This window comes from Harpia harpyja, chromosome 12 (genome assembly GCF_026419915.1).
Source record: "Harpia harpyja isolate bHarHar1 chromosome 12, bHarHar1 primary haplotype, whole genome shotgun sequence".
Lineage (NCBI taxonomy): Eukaryota > Metazoa > Chordata > Aves > Accipitriformes > Accipitridae > Harpia > Harpia harpyja.
In genome coordinates, this window is record NC_068951.1 from 6,611,269 (window position 1) to 6,631,347 (window position 20,079).

At 48.9% G+C, this 20,079-nt stretch overlaps 1 protein-coding gene across 1 annotated transcript; it reads left to right on the forward strand.

The window, feature by feature from the left end:
* The first annotated feature begins 330 nt into the window (after nucleotides 1-330).
* Nucleotides 331-20,074, forward strand: PRPF8 (pre-mRNA processing factor 8). Its single transcript, XM_052802922.1, has 43 exons — nucleotides 331-435; nucleotides 554-663; nucleotides 742-910; nucleotides 1,602-1,766; nucleotides 1,865-2,083; nucleotides 2,683-2,895; nucleotides 3,175-3,300; nucleotides 3,378-3,483; nucleotides 4,019-4,209; nucleotides 4,398-4,517; nucleotides 4,595-4,784; nucleotides 4,963-5,082; nucleotides 5,421-5,555; nucleotides 5,666-5,795; nucleotides 6,177-6,373; nucleotides 6,480-6,686; nucleotides 6,776-6,939; nucleotides 7,294-7,420; nucleotides 7,543-7,735; nucleotides 8,093-8,280; nucleotides 8,492-8,730; nucleotides 9,258-9,404; nucleotides 9,656-9,866; nucleotides 10,217-10,333; nucleotides 10,420-10,667; nucleotides 10,854-11,033; nucleotides 11,516-11,651; nucleotides 12,248-12,417; nucleotides 12,742-12,871; nucleotides 13,054-13,200; nucleotides 13,428-13,588; nucleotides 14,262-14,453; nucleotides 15,066-15,303; nucleotides 15,558-15,686; nucleotides 16,278-16,391; nucleotides 16,535-16,708; nucleotides 16,963-17,156; nucleotides 17,515-17,754; nucleotides 17,849-17,990; nucleotides 18,355-18,495; nucleotides 18,744-18,883; nucleotides 19,056-19,258; nucleotides 19,791-20,074. Exons 2-43 carry the CDS (start codon nucleotides 564-566, stop codon nucleotides 19,943-19,945), a joined length of 7,008 nt encoding a protein of 2,335 aa, XP_052658882.1. The 5' UTR covers nucleotides 331-435; nucleotides 554-563; the 3' UTR covers nucleotides 19,946-20,074.
* The last annotated feature ends 5 nt before the right edge of the window (nucleotides 20,075-20,079 follow it).

A 20,079-nucleotide genomic window follows, 5' to 3' on the forward strand; every position in this document is an offset into this window, starting at 1 on the left:
CAAGGCCCCACGGGGGCAGGGCCGGCCCCACATAGCCCCCCCCACGCCCCGCTGCGTCGCCTGCCCCACAGCGCCCCCTACAGGTAGCGTGGGCTGATCTGCGCCACGCGTTGTCCAATCAGAGCCGGAGGCGAGCTGTCACCGTTGCCTCTTTCCGCCAATCGAAAGCAGTGAAGGGCGGGACCGGAGAAAGCCGGGCATTCCACCGGAAGTGTGCTCCAGGCACAACTTCCTTTCCTCTGCCGCCCTTGGTCCCGCCTCCTGCCCCTTCTCCGCGTTCTGATGGGCCGCGCCAGCTGTCGCCGAGGCTACCCGAAAGCTGATTGGGCAGCCTTCCTGGCTGCGCGCCCCGCCCACATCCGGGACTCTGAGGCGCGGTGGCGACGGCGCTGGGCCGCCATTGTGGTGGGGAACCGCGGGGCGTCGCGGCAGCCGGTGAGGGCGGGTGGGGGGCGATGGGGGCCCGGGGTGGGCGGGGGATGCCGGTGGGGATGGTGGGGGAGAGGCCGGGGGTGGCCCCGTCCCCGCCCTGAGCCCGTCTCCACCCCCGCAGGTGCGTCGCCATGGCCGCCGTCTTCCCGTACCGCGGCGGCTGCGCCCCGGTGCCCAGCCCGCTGGCGCCGCTGCCCGACTACATGTCTGAGGAGAAGCTGCAGGAGAAAGGTGGGTAGGGCCGGTTCCTGCACCCCCGTCCTCCCGAGCGGGACCGGGCCTGACCCCGCTGCCTCTCTGTCCCCGCAGCCCGCAAGTGGCAGCAGCTGCAGGCCAAGCGCTATGCGGAGAAGAGAAAATTCGGCTTCGTGGACGCGCAGAAGGAGGACATGCCCCCCGAGCACGTCCGGAAGATCATCCGTGACCACGGCGACATGACCAACAGGAAATTCCGTCACGACAAGCGCGTATACCTGGGGTAAGGGGAGCCCCCCCCCCCCGCTATGTGATGCACGTCCTCCTCTGCTGCCTTGTCAAAGCTTCTCGTTGATCGTTAAAGGGAGAGCCCCTCCTCCAAAGGGCTTTCCCTGTCGGTTGTGCATAGAAAGCAGCATAGTAGCTCGAGGAGGATGGGATAATCAGTTGGATTAGGGTAGCAGTGCAGAAGAGGATATGTGAAGGAAGTTGTTGCCTTGAATTTTTGAGAAGAACATTACCCTGGATAGCACTTTACCCTAGAAGAAGTTGGGGGAGAGTATGAAGTAGTCAGCATACCTTTTTTTGCACGATTATGAAGCACCATGACTGCTTCTTTGCTGTTTGGGTTCGGAGAGCTATCTCACACCGCTCATGATCCATTGCACTAACTTACCATTACCCATAAAAACTCCAGAAACTCATTTGAAACTTCTTTTTTTCATTTGTAATATTCTTAATGTGTGACAGTCTCTCGGAAGCCAAACCAGTAGAAAACTTTTTGGTAGTGAGATGCATAAACGACAAGGATAGAATAGGAATGTCGTGGATTTGTCACTGGACGCCTTTATGAACAGGTTAAATGAGCACTTTTTAGGAGTGAAAGGTGTAGAGGTAATTGGGCTTGTGGCAGATGGATGGCTATTCTCTTGAGATCCCTTCCAGCCCTGATTTTCCTTGATTTCTAATTGTAGTGCTCTGAAGTACATGCCTCATGCTGTTCTGAAGCTCTTGGAGAACATGCCCATGCCCTGGGAGCAAATCAGAGATGTTCCAGTCTTGTACCATATCACAGGCGCCATCTCTTTTGTGAATGAGATTCCCTGGGTCATAGAGCCGGTGTACATTGCTCAGTGGGGGTAAGTGCCTTCTTCCTTCACCCTGGTGGGAACTTGTGAGCGAACACGCGTGCATCCACAATAAAAACAAGGTTTAACGGTCTCTGTGTTTCTGCCAGGTCGATGTGGATTATGATGAGGCGAGAGAAGAGGGATAGGCGTCACTTCAAGAGGATGAGATTCCCCCCATTTGATGATGAAGAACCCCCTCTGGATTATGCTGATAACATCCTGGATGTGGAGCCCCTGGAAGCAATTCAGCTTGAGCTGGATCCAGAGGAGGATGCTCCTGTGCTGGACTGGTTCTATGACCACCAGCCGCTGAAAGACAATAGGAAGTACGTGCCTCTCTGGTAGCACATTTCACTGGGAGAGGAGAAAAACAAACGCGCTACATAAATTACCTATACGTAGCAGTATATAACCTTTGGTTGTGTTATGCTGGGCTACATGTGATGTTGGTGGGGAGAGAAGAACCTTCCCTCAAGGGTGGGAGGGAGAACCTGATTGTTGTAAGCTATGCCTCTTGTCTTCAGCATCCAGTGAGGGCAAACAAGGCCTCCTAATCCAGGAGGGCTGCTGCCCAGTGACCGCTACAACTCTGATGTTTATTACTGTGCCATGAAGATGGCAACCTGGATTGTCTAGTTGGAATTTGAATTGATACTTGCTAAGAGTGCACAGATGTTGTGTATCAGTTTGGATATGGGGGGAGAGGAACTGGAGCAGTTGGTATTTTCTGGGCAGATGTAGTCTGTAGTGGTCTTTAGCAGTCCTGCAGCCTTTCTTTCGGTCTGGAGGGCCTGTGTGTTGGCTGTCCTTGATATTTTCTGCAAATGATGGGCGATGAAAGGTGTTTGGTTATTTCTGATCCTTTGGTAAAGGCCCAGTTGTCTTCTGGCTGTGTACCGAGTGTCCGTGCTTTGTTCTTTTGCAGGTATGTAAACGGTTCAACATACCAGCGTTGGCAGTTCACTCTCCCGATGATGTCCACACTGTACCGGCTGGCTAATCAGCTGCTCACTGACCTAGTGGATGACAACTATTTCTATTTGTTTGACCTGAAAGCATTCTTTACCTCCAAGGCGCTGAACATGGCTATTCCTGGAGGTCCCAAGTTCGAGCCTCTTGTTAGAGACATCAATCTTCAGTAAGTGTTAGGTTTAGGAGGAGAGATAAGTGGTTATGTGGGAAAAGGGCTGGGAAGGTTAATGTGTTACCAGGTGTCTTGTCTTGGGTGAGCTATTCCTGGGTGTTCGCTCTCTTTAGCATTAAGCCTGTGATGTGCTTGCTGCTTTGGACACTGAATGGTTCTTAGTATGAAGAGAAGTCTAAAGGAAAAGCACTCATATCATGTCTTCAGTCAAAAATGTTTGCCCTTCTGTCCCCCTGAATGCTCATATAACAATTTATTTTTGTCTCATTTGAGGGATGAAGACTGGAATGAATTTAACGACATCAACAAAATTATCATCAGGCAGCCGATCAGGACAGAGTACAAAATCGCGTTCCCGTACCTGTACAATAACCTGCCACACCATGTCCACCTGACCTGGTAAGTGTAGCAGTCTCAAGAGCAGGGAGAGGAGGCAAAAGCTGTCAGGATGCTCTAATACATACTGTGTATTGTAGGTATCATACTCCAAACGTCGTTTTCATTAAAACAGAAGATCCCGATCTTCCAGCTTTTTACTTCGATCCACTGATCAACCCCATTTCACACAGACATTCTGTCAAGGTGAGTCGCTGTCCAAGAGAGCCTGGGATAAATGCTACGTGTGGAGGTGATGGGGCTTTAGCATCTTGTTCATAACCTTGCTTCTAATAGTGGCACCCACACATAGATATTTCAGGAGAAATCAATAGCTCTTCCTTTCACAAAAACCCCCACAGTTGTCATTTGTAGTCTTTTTCTACTTCTGGAGTTCCACAAAGCTGTCTCCTTTGGTCTCTGTAGGGTAAAGCCCAATGCATAATGAAAAGTGTTATTTTAGAGTCTTCTGATGGGTTATTTATCTTTTTGCTTGCCCTTGGTGTATTCATGGAGCTGACATCTCCCTTGAGTTACCTCCGTAACACCTAGCTCAGGGTCTGGTAGCCAAAGTTAGTTCTCAGGCCCACTGGGGCCTTGTAGAGTGGTTTTTGCTTCTCTGATGCTCAACACTGTCACACGTCTATCACGAGAGCAAAGAAATAGTTTTTACTCAGTTAATTCTGAAAACTGAGCTGAAGCAACCAGGAAACAGATGGTGTGTGGTGTTTCTGCGTTTCAGAGTCAGGAACCATTGCCTGATGATGATGAAGAGTTTGAGTTGCCAGAGTTTGTGGAACCTTTCCTGAAGGATACCCCCCTCTACACAGATAACACAGCCAATGGCATTGCCCTGCTGTGGGCCCCACGGCCCTTCAACTTGAGGTCTGGGAGGACTCGCAGAGCTCTTGATATCCCACTGGTCAAGAACTGGTGAGTTCTTTCCTGGGAGAAGGGGTTTTCTAGCATTTGTGACATTCTTACCTTGTTACAATGAAAATGAAATAAAGACAGACCTTCTGTGGGATGAGTTTCTAGAGATTTTAGGAGAGTTTCTGGAAACTTGTTGTTCTCTAAGGCATGTGAGTTAACTGGAAAATTGAAATATGGTTTATCCCTAGGTATCGTGAGCACTGCCCAGCAGGCCAGCCAGTGAAAGTGCGAGTTTCCTATCAGAAGCTACTGAAATACTATGTTCTGAATGCGCTCAAGCACAGACCTCCCAAGGCCCAGAAGAAGAGGTAAGTGGGGTCTGTTCAGTGGGGAACTGCTGGTCTGTGTAGGGAACTCCGCTGATAACAGTCTCTGCTCTCTCCAGGTACCTATTCCGCTCCTTCAAGGCTACAAAGTTTTTCCAGTCGACAAAGCTGGACTGGGTGGAAGTAGGCCTGCAGGTGTGTCGCCAGGGCTACAATATGCTGAACCTGCTGATTCACAGAAAGAACCTGAACTACCTTCACTTGGATTACAACTTCAACTTGAAGCCCGTGAAGACCCTCACCACTAAGGTATTGGTCCATGTGCTATTTTACTCAAGAGTAAACCTGAAGATTGTTAAGTAGCTAGTGTGGTAAGACAGGCCACAGTGCCTCAGCTGTTCAGTTATTGTACAGACCAACCAAATCAGAGCCCTTTCACTCTTATATAAACATTGTTACATAAATCCTGGATTTTTGTCTCTTCCAGGAAAGGAAAAAATCTCGTTTTGGTAATGCTTTCCATCTATGTCGAGAGGTTCTGCGGCTGACTAAGTTGGTGGTGGACAGCCATGTCCAATACAGACTTGGAAATGTGGATGCATTTCAGGTAGGCTCATTTTTTTTCTTTTGGGGTTTGTTTTTTTTTTTAAAGGTGAGGAGGGGAAGTTGAGAGGAGGAGCGGAATGTCTGGGCGGGCTTATATAGGATGCACAAAATGACTGAATGTTCCAGTGTTACGGAGAAGAGGGGGAACAATGAAAGCATGCAGCATTGCATTAAATTCTGCTTTTACCCTAGTTGATAAGAATTGATCATTGTACGAGTCAGTGTTAGGAGCTTTGTATGGCCTAATACACTCTGCTCCTGGCTGTAAAATAAACCTGCTTCTCGAGGCAATGTATGTATTGTTTATTGTTATCTCTGACTGTGCTCCCTGTGTTTCAGTTGGCAGATGGCTTGCAGTACATCTTTGCCCATGTGGGTCAGCTGACAGGAATGTACCGATACAAGTACAAACTGATGAGGCAGATTCGTATGTGCAAGGACCTGAAACATCTAATCTACTACAGGTTTAACACAGTAAGTTCCACCTTTCCACATGATGGTGACCCCATGTAAACTCAGCAACAAGGGAGGGATTCTGGAGTGTCAGTAAGTGACCTGCTCTTACCATGTCTCTGTTCTCCCAGGGGCCTGTGGGCAAAGGTCCTGGCTGTGGCTTCTGGGCTCCAGGCTGGAGAGTATGGCTGTTCTTCATGAGGGGCATCACTCCACTGCTGGAACGCTGGCTGGGGAATCTGCTGGCCAGGCAGTTTGAAGGTCAGCACACTGTAAATCTTGGATGTGGGAAGAGTGTGTGGTAAAGATTAATATTGTTTACTTGCCAGCTCAAACTCCAGTTTTCTGTTCCAAGTGGTGGTCTGTATCCGTGCTCCATGTCAATCCCAAGAGCTATTGACCGGTTTAGAGCACTTCGGAGACCAGTGCCCCCAGAACAGATTCTGAATGGAAGTGTGATTCCCTGCTGCATAGCACCGTGGGGTCCATAGCTTCCTAATTGTCCACTCCAAACTCACCAGTGATGATGTGGCAGTGTAATTTCTTCAGACATCCTGCACCTCTGTGCACTCCTGTATTAGGAAGAAGAGGAGCACTGCCCAATAACGTCAGAACTGCTGAAGTACTTTGCTTTTTCTCCAGGCCGTCACTCAAAGGGTGTAGCAAAGACTGTTACGAAGCAGCGTGTGGAGTCTCACTTTGACCTGGAGCTGAGGGCAGCCGTTATGCATGACATTCTGGACATGATGCCAGAGGGAATCAAACAGAACAAAGCCAGAACCATCCTGCAGCATCTGAGCGAGGCTTGGCGGTGCTGGAAGGCCAATATCCCCTGGAAGGTAGGTCTCTGGCTTGGTCTTTTGGTTCATTTTAACATCTCCCAGGTGGAACTGCTCTTGTGAAGGTTCCCACTCCTGCTTCCCTCAAGCTGCTGTCCCTCCCCAGGTGCCAGGACTGCCAACTCCTATTGAGAACATGATCTTGAGGTATGTGAAGGCAAAAGCTGACTGGTGGACAAATACAGCTCACTACAACAGGGAGCGAATCCGTCGGGGTGCCACTGTAGACAAAACCGTCTGTAAGAAGAATCTGGGCCGGCTGACCAGACTGTACTTAAAAGCTGAGCAGGAGCGGCAGCATAATTACTTGAAGGTACTTCTGCCCTGCCTGAGGTTGCCCAAGTTGGTGCTGTTTTCATAGGGAACCTTTCACTGACTAACGCTGGTGGTGTGGTTCTGCAGGATGGGCCTTACATCACTGCGGAGGAGGCTGTTGCTGTGTACACAACCACAGTGCACTGGCTGGAAAGCAGGAGGTTCTCACCCATTCCCTTCCCCCCGCTGTCCTACAAGCATGACACCAAGTTGCTCATATTAGCTCTGGAGAGGCTGAAGGAAGCTTACAGGTGAGCAGTGGGGAAGTGGTTGTGTTCTGCAGGGGCAGACGTCTGCACTGGGAAAGGCTTCTGAAGCTGTTTTGTTATCTGTTATTCCTGGAATTGAGTTCGTTGTAAATTTTACCCTGATGGACTCAAAGGCTGTAGCTTGTGGCACTGCCAAGGTTGGCTGGGGGTTCTTCATGGACTCTGCCACTTGGGGCAAAATCAATGCCGTGCTTCTAAGCTTGGGGATGTGGATTGTGAAGAGTTACAGATCTTAGTCTTGATTGGTTTGGTCGAACAGTGTCTTTTGTCAGTTTAATGCAATGGCCATTAGTTTGTTCGTGTTTATGTGCCTGAGCTGTTCTTTCTCGCTTTCAGTGTGAAATCCCGTCTGAATCAGTCGCAGAGAGAGGAGTTGGGCTTGATTGAACAGGCTTATGATAATCCTCATGAAGCTCTGTCCAGAATCAAACGACACCTTTTAACTCAGAGAGCCTTCAAGGAGGTAAGTGTCCTGGTGAAAGCCAGACCATACTAAAAGTTACGCTGCATTCAGGAGCTGAATAGCGCTAAGACTTTGTGTTCTCTGTCAACTATAAGCCTCAGTTTTTCCTCTTCTTTTTTTAGGTGGGTATTGAGTTCATGGATCTCTACAGCCACTTAGTTCCTGTTTATGATGTTGAGCCCTTGGAGAAAATCACAGATGCTTATCTGGATCAGTATTTGTGGTATGAGGCTGATAAGCGAAGACTCTTCCCTCCATGGATCAAACCTGCTGACACTGAACCTCCTCCACTGTTGGTGTACAAGTGGTGCCAAGGTTAGCGGGGTCTTGTGTTCCACGCAAAAATGAGTTTTCTTAACGGGAGCTTGCTTCCTGCAAGTCGCCTTGGCAGCTGAGTTTTCATATTTGCAGCTTGCAGTCAATAGTCATTATCATTACAATCAGAGACTATATTTTGTAGGTTAATAGATATACGTGTATACGCTGGAGGAGGAGAACTTCCATAGCATTTGTGGTTGATTACATATGTCTGTTCCCATTTCTGGATAGACTGGAAGGACCAGAGGCTGAAAAGTCAGGCTTTACAGGAAATATGTTGACTTCCTGTGCCCAGAAGGGTGCTTCTGTGTTCTGATGTGTCAGATAACATGACAAACTTGTTTGTTTCCTCAGGCATTAATAATCTGCAAGATGTTTGGGAAACGAGTGAAGGTGAATGTAATGTCATGCTGGAATCTCGATTTGAGAAGATGTATGAGAAGATTGACCTGACATTGCTCAACAGGCTGTTGCGTCTTATTGTTGATCACAACATTGCTGACTACATGACAGCCAAGAACAACGTAGTGATCAACTACAAGGTGATGATTGCTATTCAGGAAATGGCGTATGTGGACTGTAAAATTAAGAGGTTTTGGACCCACGGGGGAGGAGGGGACACAAGACTTGGCAGAGAATGAAGTGATGAGGGAGTAAGAAAACCTTTCTGGGTCCTGCTAAAGAGCAACTGCTCAGGTAAAAGGTCTCTGATGTAATGTGACAGGTTCTCACAATTCCCCTTCATTTCCTCAGGACATGAATCACACAAACTCGTATGGGATTATTCGTGGGCTGCAGTTTGCTTCCTTCATTGTCCAGTATTATGGGCTTGTGATGGACCTGCTGGTGCTGGGTCTGCACCGTGCCAGTGAAATGGCTGGGCCTCCCCAGATGCCAAATGACTTCCTGAGCTTCCAAGACATTGCCACTGAGGTGGCCCATCCCATTCGCCTCTTCTGCAGATACATTGACCGTATTCACATCTTCTTCAGGTGAGACCTCTGGGGCGCTGCTTTCCTCAAGTGAACTTTTGTTCTGGCATCTTGCAGCAGATGCTGTGAAAGTGGGAATTAGTTGCTCCTACTCTAGGCTTTTGTTCCCTTTGCTAAGAAAGATCAGGAATATTTGAATTGATAGACATTCCCAGAACTGGGTGTCCACATGCCTCCTCTTGCTTTCTCAGTTTGCTTTTCTACAGCTTCTCTGGACCAGTAGAAAAGCAACAATGCCAAAAGTTCAATTGTTACAGATTTTCCACTGGTAAAATAAGCCTTTTCTGGCTTCCCAGGAAGTAGACATAAAATTTTATGTCTGTTCATGGAAAGATAACCCAAACAGTCATGGTTCACTCTGTGCTAATGAAACTGAAGCCCCCTTCAGTGGGAGGATACAGAAATTGGATAGTTACCTTCAAACGTGCTATGGCAATCGGCTATCCATAAGCAAGTCCTTCTCTGTCTGAGAAGGTGTTTTGAGAAGTTGATCATGTAACTCCAGATCCTCTTCTGTGTGTTTTCAGGTTTACAGCAGATGAGGCAAGAGACTTGATTCAGCGGTACCTGACAGAGCATCCAGATCCCAACAACGAGAACATTGTAGGCTACAACAACAAGAAGTGTTGGCCCCGGGATGCTCGGATGCGCCTCATGAAACATGATGTGAACCTGTAAGTGCTGCAACCTGGAAAAAAACTAGTGGTGGGGGGTGGGAAAATGAATTGTAATGAATAACTGTTGGAGACTGATAGGCAGGTGCTCAGGAAGAAAAGTCAGAAGAGGTGAGGGGTCTGTGCTGTAAATCTGATAGTGAGTGATTGGTATAAGAGACTACAGTGCTAGGAAAGCACTGAGAGCTTACCTGGTTTCCATTTTGCTTCAGTACCAGACAGCCTGTCACTGTGCACATCTTGTTTTTCAGTGGTCGTGCTGTATTCTGGGATATCAAGAACCGTTTGCCTCGATCAGTCACCACAGTACAGTGGGAGAATAGCTTCGTATCCGTTTACAGCAAGGATAACCCCAATTTGCTGTTTAACATGTGCGGGTTTGAGTGCCGCATCTTGCCCAAGTGCCGCACCAGCTATGAGGAGTTCACCCACAAGGATGGTGTCTGGAACTTGCAGAATGAGGTAGGGTGAGGGTTTGACAGGGTGGGAGATCAGTCCCTGCTTGGCCCGTACCTGGCATCAAAGCAGGGTTTATACCTGCTGGCAGGAGGGTGCCTAAGAGCATGAGTTTGCCAGCTGTGTAACTGGGGCCACTGGCAGATGGAGTTAAAATGAACTGGGTATGAACTTTCCTTCCTGAGAGGGATGGGAAATCCTTGGCTGGGGATGAGCAGGGACCTGAAACTGTAGAGGTGCTGTTCAGCCCCTTCTCTCCTCATGTTTCATAATTGCCTGCTGGCAAGCGCTCACCTTACTGTCTGTATTGGAGAGAGGGCTCCCAGGAGGGAACTGATGTCCCTGTGCTCTTGCAGGTCACCAAGGAGCGCACAGCTCAGTGCTTCCTGCGTGTGGATGATGAGTCTATGCAGAGATTTCACAACAGAGTGAGGCAGATCCTCATGGCATCTGGCTCCACAACTTTCACTAAGGTAAGGTGGGAGGAAGATGTACGACAGAGCTTTCTGGAGATGCTTGGAGAACAGACTGAGAACTGATCCTTTGCTTTCCTTTCTAGATTGTCAACAAATGGAATACAGCTCTGATTGGCTTGATGACATATTTCCGGGAAGCTGTTGTAAATACTCAGGAGCTGCTTGATTTGCTGGTGAAATGTGAGAATAAAATCCAGACTCGAATCAAAATTGGTCTGAATTCCAAAATGCCCAGCCGTTTTCCGCCGGTGGTGTTTTACACCCCTAAAGAGCTGGGGGGGCTGGGCATGCTCTCCATGGGCCACGTTCTCATCCCGCAGTCTGACCTGAGGTGAGTTGTGCTGCTCTAACGCCTGCATGGGTTGAGTGTTCTGTTAGATGCTCTTTCCCATAAAAATATCTGAGAATGCTAAACCGTGCCATGTTATAGAGAGATGTTGCCTTTACAGTAGGTCGTGGCAGTGTGGCCTGTGAAGTCCTATTGCTCCTAACTCACTCTTGTGCCTCTTTGTTCCAGGTGGTCCAAGCAGACAGATGTTGGCATCACTCACTTCCGCTCAGGAATGAGTCACGAGGAGGACCAGCTTATCCCAAACTTGTATCGTTACATCCAGCCATGGGAAAGTGAATTCATTGACTCTCAGAGAGTATGGGCAGAGTATGCCCTTAAGCGACAAGAGGCTATAGCCCAGAACAGGTGTGTTTCCGCATGCAATCAGATCTGTGTGTGTGTGAGGACACGCAGTGGTGTGAAGTCTTGCACTGTCTCAGAGTTCTGGAGACCTTGCTCGCCCCGTGATACGTGCTACAGGCTGCCTGCAAAGCTGCTGTCTTACCTCTGGAGGAGGTACGGACTCTGTAAGCAGCAAGTGCACCCGTGACACAGTTTAAGGGAAATGGTATGGCAAGTGGTGCCAGGAAAAGCTGGCATCAGACCCGTTTGCAGTTAGTTCTGCGCACTTACAAGGGCAGGATTTTTCTTTTGGCTGTTTGATGTCAGTGTGTTCATAGTGATGGCTATAGACAGTTTGCTGAGCTTCTGAGTGCTTGCCATTTTAGAATATCTCCTGCCAGAGCCCTGAGGTCTGTATTATTTCTCTGATCTCATCACCTGAAATGCTCATTAATGCATTGCTGTAAAACTGAGCGCTAACAAAGTGTGGGAATTTTTTTCTTCAGGCGTCTGACACTAGAGGATCTGGAGGACTCATGGGACAGGGGAATTCCTCGTATTAACACCCTTTTCCAGAAGGACCGGCATACCCTAGCTTATGATAAAGGATGGAGAGTCAGGACTGACTTCAAACAGTATCAGGTATTGACTGGAAATTTCTCTGGCTGAGTGTGATGTTCAGTTACCTGTTCCATACAATGTCCCTTCACCTTGCATTATCGCAGGTGCAATTCCTTGTCTGTCTGCTGCAGGAAGGACTTAGAGCCATGTGTTGGGACTGGTAGAGGCTGTTGAGAACCAAATGCTCCAAAATCTGTAGCTAGCCACTTTTGAAGCATTTCAATAGATTGCAGTGTCTTGGGGAACGTCACGCTTATCACAACTGAGTATTAAGAAAACACTTCTGGAAAGGGAGAAAAGGTCCCAAAACAAACATTCCAAAATGTTAAGTGTTAATAACAGTGGGAAAATTTACTATTTAAAGCCTCTAGTGGTAGCTCTATAGAGGGCCAGTCCCTGAAAGATAAAAACATCATCTTAGATTCTACCTAGTCTGAATTGCATAGTAGTACTGCCTGAACTCATGTTGTAGATGAGCTGTGTCCTGCAGGACTGAGAGCATGAGGCTTTTTACTTGTTCACTGACATCATCATCATCATCTTGGTTCTTACAATTAGGGCATCCAGGTTAGATGATCTAAATACGAAGCTGCTCACTAGTGTGCTGTCGTCTCCAGGTCCTGAAACAGAACCCGTTCTGGTGGACGCATCAGCGCCATGATGGCAAACTCTGGAACCTGAACAACTACCGCACAGATATGATCCAGGCACTTGGTGGAGTGGAAGGAATCCTGGAGCACACTCTCTTCAAGGGTACTTACTTCCCCACGTGGGAGGGTCTCTTCTGGTAAGAGAAACTTTGATGTGGCCTTGTCTTGCAAACTGGAGCTCAGTGGTGCACCAGGAGGAGTCCTTGGCTCAAGCCGTACTGATTCTGTTGAGACTTCTCTGTTTTTCAGTCATCACTTGAGCACACTGCATAGTTCAGTTGCGAGGGCACCTGAGATTGGGCTATAGCTGAGCTTCAGCATGCAAATCCATGGAAATTTCTTTGCATGAAACAATCTTCCCAGGTCCCAGTGTGTGTGTTCCCTACCTCTATTATATGTGGCACGTGGCAGTCAGTGGAGATGAGGGACATATTATGCAATTGATTGTCTGCCCTTTCTAGGGAGAAGGCCAGTGGCTTTGAGGAGTCCATGAAGTGGAAGAAGCTGACGAATGCCCAGAGATCGGGTTTGAACCAAATTCCAAACAGAAGATTCACCCTGTGGTGGTCTCCTACCATCAACAGAGCCAATGTAAGTACCTGGAGCTTGTACCTGTAGGAACTTCCACTGAAATGAGAGCAGTTAATCAATCTAACTAACTCTTCAGAGTATCTCTTACAGATGAACTAAACCTTCTTAACAGTAGCTGTTCTGTTTTCTGAACTTCATCAGTTGTGCTGTTGCATGTTCTCACAGCTGCTTTTCCTTTGCAGGTATATGTTGGGTTTCAGGTGCAGCTGGATTTGACAGGCATCTTTATGCATGGCAAGATCCCCACGCTGAAGATTTCTCTCATTCAGATTTTCCGAGCTCACTTGTGGCAAAAGATCCATGAGAGCATTGTAATGGATTTGTGTCAGGTGAGCAGTATGTTAACTTGCTTTGTTTCTGTGCAATGCATATATGCTCCTTATGTACCAACAGAGATTGTCCCAGGGATTTTAGCAGGGCTAGCCTGTCTTCAGCAATTTGACAGAGAAGGGGAGAAAATGGGATTTTCCTGGGTGCCTGTTTTAGCTCTCTGTTGAGGATAGATTCTTTAGCTAGGTTGCTTGAACAGAACTCATCTTTGACTGCCTTTTCCCAGGTGTTTGATCAAGAGCTGGATGCTCTGGAGATTGAGACAGTGCAGAAGGAGACCATCCATCCCAGGAAGTCATACAAGATGAATTCCTCATGCGCAGATATCCTTCTCTTTGCTTCCTATAAGTGGAATGTGTCACGTCCATCATTGCTTGCAGATTCCAAGTGAGTGTTTCCCTTTTCCCTCTCCTTGATCTTGCTGCAGAGCAGAACTGCTGATCCTGTCATCCTGAGCCAAAGCCCCTATCTCTTGGGCACCTAGGGTTGGTTTTCTTTGGGGACACAGGAGGACACAATCATGCCTGGCAAAGTGCAGAGCTAGTTTGGGTGGATGGTTGCTGCAACTCCTAGCACTGCCTTCTGCAAAACATGAAGACTATCTTTGTTCCTGTTCTCTCCTCCAGTCGATCCTTCCCCTGAGCCAGAGCTCAGGAGCTCAGAAGGGTTCTTCAGGAAACCCCACAAATCTGTGCTGTCTTAGGGCCAGAATCTGGAGTGAATTGGACACTCTCTGCACCTGTGCTGTGTTTAGTTCAACTGAATCCTCACCGGACATTCTGCGGGGGAGATGACTCCTCATGACTATACAGTAGAGGAGTAACTGTGCTGCTTTATTTAAACCTGTATCTGAACCGCATTGGCTGAGGGCTTCTCTTAACAGCTTTTGCATTCAGCTGCTGTATGAAGAGAGCAGTAGAGTCCCTTTTCAGGATGGTATGCAGACAGTAGCTGGCTTGAGTGTTCATGCTTGGTGGCAGTTACTCTCTGTCAAAGACATGCAGCAACTGCAGGAGAGTTTTGTGCAAGATTAAATTGTTCTGGCTTGCTTTCTCCTCAGAGATGTGATGGACAGCACCACCACACAGAAGTACTGGATAGATATCCAGCTGCGCTGGGGAGATTACGATTCCCATGATATCGAGCGCTATGCAAGAGCCAAGTTCCTGGACTACACTACAGACAACATGAGTATATATCCATCTCCTACCGGTGTGCTCATTGCCATTGATCTGGCCTATAACTTGCACAGGTGAGATCTGCACCGTCTGTATTTTAACTGTAATTGTAGTTCATGGCTGTGTTCTAGTGCATCTCCAAACTGGGTTGTATTCTAGGCAGGAGGATGAGGGGAGAAGGCAGAAGCTGGCAGTATGCAGTGAATGGGATAAGGTAACTAGGCAGTTCTTTCAGGTTGCCCAATATGTCCTCATTCAATAATAATGGTTCAGTTCTCCCAGCTCACTAGTAATTTGTTTTCTTAGGAGATTTCTGTCAGAGTCTTCTTAGAGCTAAAGGACAGGCTTTGTTTAAAGGCCCCCTACAAGTGAGGACAACTGTTCTTCACTGGAGAACTTGGGGGGAAGTCCCAGAAAGCAGACCTCTGCTCCAGTGTGCTTGTTAGAGAAGATGCAGCTTTTCTGGGAGTGCAGCGTGTGCGTGCTGTGGCTTCCCACTGTGAGGAGGTGTAGGGAAAAGCCATAGGTGAACAGCTCCCAGGAATGTTGCAAGAGAAGTCATACAGTAGTATTCAGCAAGCAGAAAGGTGCCGGGCTGCTGCATGGAAAGACTTGTGCATGGCTGTTGTCTCTTCATCTCAGAGCTGATGGCAACAACTACGTCTTCTGGTTTTTGTCTTCTTCAGTGCTTATGGGAACTGGTTCCCTGGGAGCAAACCTCTGATCCAGCAGGCTATGGCCAAAATTATGAAAGCAAATCCTGCGCTCTATGTGTTGAGGGAACGAATCCGCAAGGGGTTGCAGCTGTACTCATCTGAGCCCACAGAACCATACCTTTCCTCCCAGAACTATGGAGAACTCTTCTCCAACCAGATCATCTGGTTTGTGGATGACACGAATGTGTACAGAGTGACCATTCACAAGGTGAGGCCAGAGGTGTATCTGCAGGGGGAAAGGACAGGGACTGTAAATGTCCTGTGCTCAGGGTGGTTGTGGAGGCGTGCATGATGGAAAACTAGGAGTCGACATGGACCCAAATTTTTGCAGTGTGCACAGAGCAGCTCTTACAGTTCTGGTACAGTTCCTGCTCAAAGCACACAGCGAGTCGGCTGTTGCCCAAGTGTGTGGATAGGCTACATTCATCTCCCTGTACTTTTCACTTCTGCTTGTTTTCTCAGACTTTTGAAGGGAATTTGACTACAAAACCCATCAATGGAGCCATTTTCATCTTCAATCCTAGAACTGGACAGCTATTCCTGAAGATCATCCATACATCTGTGTGGGCAGGACAGAAGCGTCTAGGGCAGGTAGGGCCTGGCTGCCTGCTGTGCTTTGGGCTGTGAGCTGGGTGTGGGCTCCGACTGCTTGGGACACTCACTTGAGCAGAAGATATCATGAGGGTCTTCATCTTCCTGCCTCTTAACAAGTTTGGAGCTCCAGTTTCCAGTGTGTAACCTATGCTCAGGCAAGCATTAGCATGGGATGTAAAAGTAAAAGAATGCAGGCATTGATGTTGCAAGGTTCTTGTGGCTCTGATGTGTAAAGAGCTTACGTCTTCAAGTAGGGCTTGAGAAACAGTGCTGTGCTTACTGTTACAGCAAATCACGTTGCACTTGGCTGTACATCCAGTACAGTGGGAAGACTCTCAGGTGGCAAAGCCAGGGAGGCGGTGTAGCCAGTTATTTTTTCTGAGCCAGTCAGGAGTAACTGAACTCCAGGAATGGGAATTGCCCTCTGTGATCAGTAAGAAGGAAATGCTGAGCCTTGTCACCGATCTGGAACAAGCCATAAATTCCAGCTGTATTTTTAGAATTTGATTTGAGTCTCTGCAATTCCCAAAGGCATGGAGACTGCTGTTAGCAGGGAGATATTTCTCTAACCCTGCTGTCTTTCTGTAGCTGGCCAAGTGGAAGACTGCTGAAGAAGTAGCTGCCTTGATTCGATCACTTCCTGTGGAGGAGCAGCCTAAGCAGATCATAGTGACTCGGAAGGGCATGTTGGACCCACTTGAGGTAACAATGCAGATACCGCTCTGTGGGGACGTTGTAAAATCTTTGGGAGATTGCAGAACAGTCCTGTGTTCCCATGAAGGACTTTATCTGGGCCAACATTCTGCAGTAGTTGTGAGCTAATTCCTCTTCTCGATAAACTACAGGTGCACTTGCTGGATTTCCCCAATATTGTGATCAAAGGCTCAGAGTTGCAGCTGCCCTTCCAGGCCTGTCTGAAAGTGGAAAAGTTTGGTGATCTCATCCTGAAGGCTACTGAACCCCAGATGGTTCTCTTCAATCTCTATGACGACTGGCTGAAAACCATCTCTTCCTACACGGTAAGCACAGCATGCCTAGTCTGCATTTTGCTTTGCCGCTGATAAATGAGGCAGGAGCCAAGGCTTCAGAAATCCCTCCCAATTTGTTGCTTGGGAGCACTTGGCTCTGAGTCTGCTTGGATTTTCCTTCAAATAGATTCCACTGGCACTCCCCCTGCAGTGTCAGTGTGCCCAAACAGAGGAATGCTGTACTAGGGCCTTGTATGTTTGGTTTCCTTCCTTCTGACTAACTGCATCTTTTTTTCTTCTCCAAGGCATTCTCTCGTCTGATTCTGATTCTCCGGGCACTACATGTGAATAACGATCGAGCCAAAGTTATTCTGAAACCAGACAAGACAACCATAACAGAGCCTCACCACATCTGGCCAACCCTGACAGATGAGGAGTGGATCAAGGTGGAGGTGCAGCTGAAGGATCTCATCCTTGCTGACTATGGCAAGAAGAACAAGTAAGCCACTGTCCAGCTGCCGTAATCCCGTCAGCCTTTCCTTCTTGCTCTGAGGACTGTGGGGCCAGAGTGTTCCTTGTGGAGAGCAGAAGACTTTCAAGGGCCTTTGGCAATGACCTGTCAGCTTTGTAGGGAAACTGGTTATTATTATTAATTGCTTTCTAGTAAGGCAGATAAAAACATCTGCACCAAAACTTTTCTGATCTGCGCATCATGTCATTTGATCCCTCCTTTTGTCTGAAAAGTTGTGGTTTCATTTTTCATAGCGGCCTGAGTGGATGTTCTGAGCTTGTGCCTTGGTGAGAGGGATCCAGAATGTATTTTGAAATGCCTGACTTGGGTGGATTTTCTCTTTCAGTGTGAACGTTGCATCCCTGACACAGTCAGAGATCCGAGACATTATCCTGGGCATGGAGATCTCTGCCCCCTCTCAGCAGAGACAGCAGATTGCAGAAATTGAGAAGCAAACCAAGGAGCAGTCACAACTGACAGCCACGCAGACCCGCACTGTTAACAAACATGGGGATGAAATCATCACCTCTACAACCAGCAACTACGAAACCCAGACCTTCTCCTCCAAGACTGAGTGGCGAGTCAGGTAGGAAAGCAGGCAGGGCTGCTGTGCGGTGGAAGAGGTCAGAGTGCTCAGGAAGGGATCTGTGCACCCTCTAATAATCGTCTCCTCTTCACAGAGCGATTTCTGCTGCCAACCTCCACCTGCGAACGAACCACATTTATGTTTCATCAGACGATATAAAGGAAACGGGCTATACGTACATTCTTCCCAAGAACGTGTTGAAGAAGTTCATCTGCATCTCAGATCTGCGGGCCCAGGTGAGCGTGTAACGAGTCTATTACAGTTGTGCTCCACGCTGCTGGGGCACACACCAGTCCTGGGCAGGCAGGAACTAGTGACAAAGGGCTGGGAACTTGCTGCTGTCCGTGTGAATCCCTCTGTGCTTGAGACAGACACTGGCAGTATGGCTGAGCACACAAGTTCTAGCCGGGTCCTGGTGGCTCCTTGTGGCCCAGACTTGCGGGGGGAACAGCACTGAACAAAACTACGATGTTCTTCTCTAGTGAGAACCTGCCGGTCAAGAGATGCTGTCCTCAGGAACTAAGGGCAGGATCCACCCACGCTCACACAGTTACAGGGAGGTCTCTTCTGGGCTTCTGAGGCGGGTGTTTGTGTTCCTAGATTGCGGGTTACCTGTATGGAGTGAGCCCTCCCGATAACCCCCAAGTGAAGGAGATCCGGTGCATTGTGATGGTGCCCCAGTGGGGAACACACCAGACCGTGCATCTCCCAGGGCAGCTGCCGCAGCATGAATATCTCAAGGTGAGTTGAGCTTCTCCTCTGGGTGTGGGTAGAAGATCACCATCTCCAGTAACGGGGACCTGAGGTGGTGGGGCAGCTTCCCTTGGTCTGTTGTAGATGTGGGACTTAAAGGGCTCGGCCTGAAGCCAGCCTGATCTGGGATCAGGTGAAAGGGAAGCCTTTGATGCCTGTGTGCTTTCTGCCATGCTTGAAGGGGTCTTGTTTTAAAAGTCTTGTCATTTCTCTCTAAAACACTCTCTTTTTGTCAGGAAATGGAACCTCTGGGGTGGATTCACACCCAACCAAATGAGTCCCCTCAGCTCTCGCCGCAGGATGTCACCACCCATGCCAAGGTCATGGCTGACAACCCCTCCTGGGATGGGGAGAAGACTATCATCATCACCTGCAGGTGAGGGAACACCTCCAGGGAGGCTTCTGTGAGGGGGCCTGTGGGTGCAGTGCTTGGGAACATGTTGAAGTCTCAGACTAAAAATTCGGCAGAAAGGGAGCCTTTGCTCATATCTGGTTTCCCTCCTCCGCCCCAGATCAGTCTGACTCGCTCCATCTCTCCTTTCCTTCAGTTTTACGCCAGGCTCCTGCACGCTGACAGCCTACAAACTGACCCCGAGCGGCTACGAGTGGGGCAGGCAGAACACAGACAAAGGGAACAACCCCAAGGGCTACCTGCCATCCCATTACGAGAGGGTGCAGATGCTGCTGTCGGATCGTTTCCTCGGCTTCTTCATGGTCCCAGCGCAAGGGTCCTGGAACTACAACTTCATGGGTGAGCTGTCCTGGGAAAGGGACAGGAAGGGAGGCAATGTGATTAGCCTGGGGAGGAGAAGGAAATAGCTCCTCAGGGAAGTGTTCCTTACCTGTTCGGAAGCTTGACCTTCCTCGGAGCGGCTGGCAGGGATACCAGCATTGTGGTCTTGACCGTTCCTTGGTACCAGCACTGGGGTGTCAGTTCTCAATGATTTTTCGGTGGCAAGAGAGCAAACTCTGATAGAGGGGAGAAATAGACATCTTGTCAGGGCAGTAACAGGAGGTCCTGGCATGATGAACCACAGCCAGCTGCAGAAGGGGTCAGGAAAGGAGGAGAGTGGCAGACAAACCACTTGACTAGCAGAAGACGACTATGGGGGCATTGCTCTGTAAATCTCTAGGGGGAGGAACCCAAAGGGTGATGATTTTGTGTCTTCCTCTGCAAGGTTTGCTTAAAAATGGCCTTGTGAGGGTAGAGGGCTTCCCTAAGCTCCTGATCAATGGTGGAGGCAGAAGGGGCTTTCAGGTGGGTGACGGACTCTCTGTTCCAGGTGTTCGCCACGACCCCAACATGAAGTACGAGCTGCAGCTCGCCAACCCCAAGGAGTTTTACCACGAGGTCCATCGCCCTTCTCACTTCCTCAACTTCGCCCTGCTGCAGGAGGGAGAGGTTTACTCCGCCGACCGCGAGGACCTCTACGCCTAGTCCTGCCCTCGCCTCCCTCCCCACTCTTAGTACTGTTGATATTCAACAGCGTCTGTCTGTCCCTCTGCCCCCCGCCGCTCCTCGCCACCCGCTCACGCCCGCGTAGCCCCCCTGTGCCCCCTGCGCGATGTCTC

Bases quoted from the DNA above. Each gene is read 5' to 3' on its own strand.
- PRPF8 (XM_052802922.1), top strand. From the start codon at position 564: ATGGCCGCCGTCTTCCCGTACCGCGGCGGCTGCGCCCCGGTGCCCAGC. The intron at 8,281-8,491 runs GTGATGATTGCT...TCATTTCCTCAG, and splicing joins ACGTAGTGATCAACTACAAG to GACATGAATCACACAAACTC. The intron at 12,418-12,741 runs GTAAGAGAAACT...TGCCCTTTCTAG, and splicing joins ACGTGGGAGGGTCTCTTCTG to GGAGAAGGCCAGTGGCTTTG.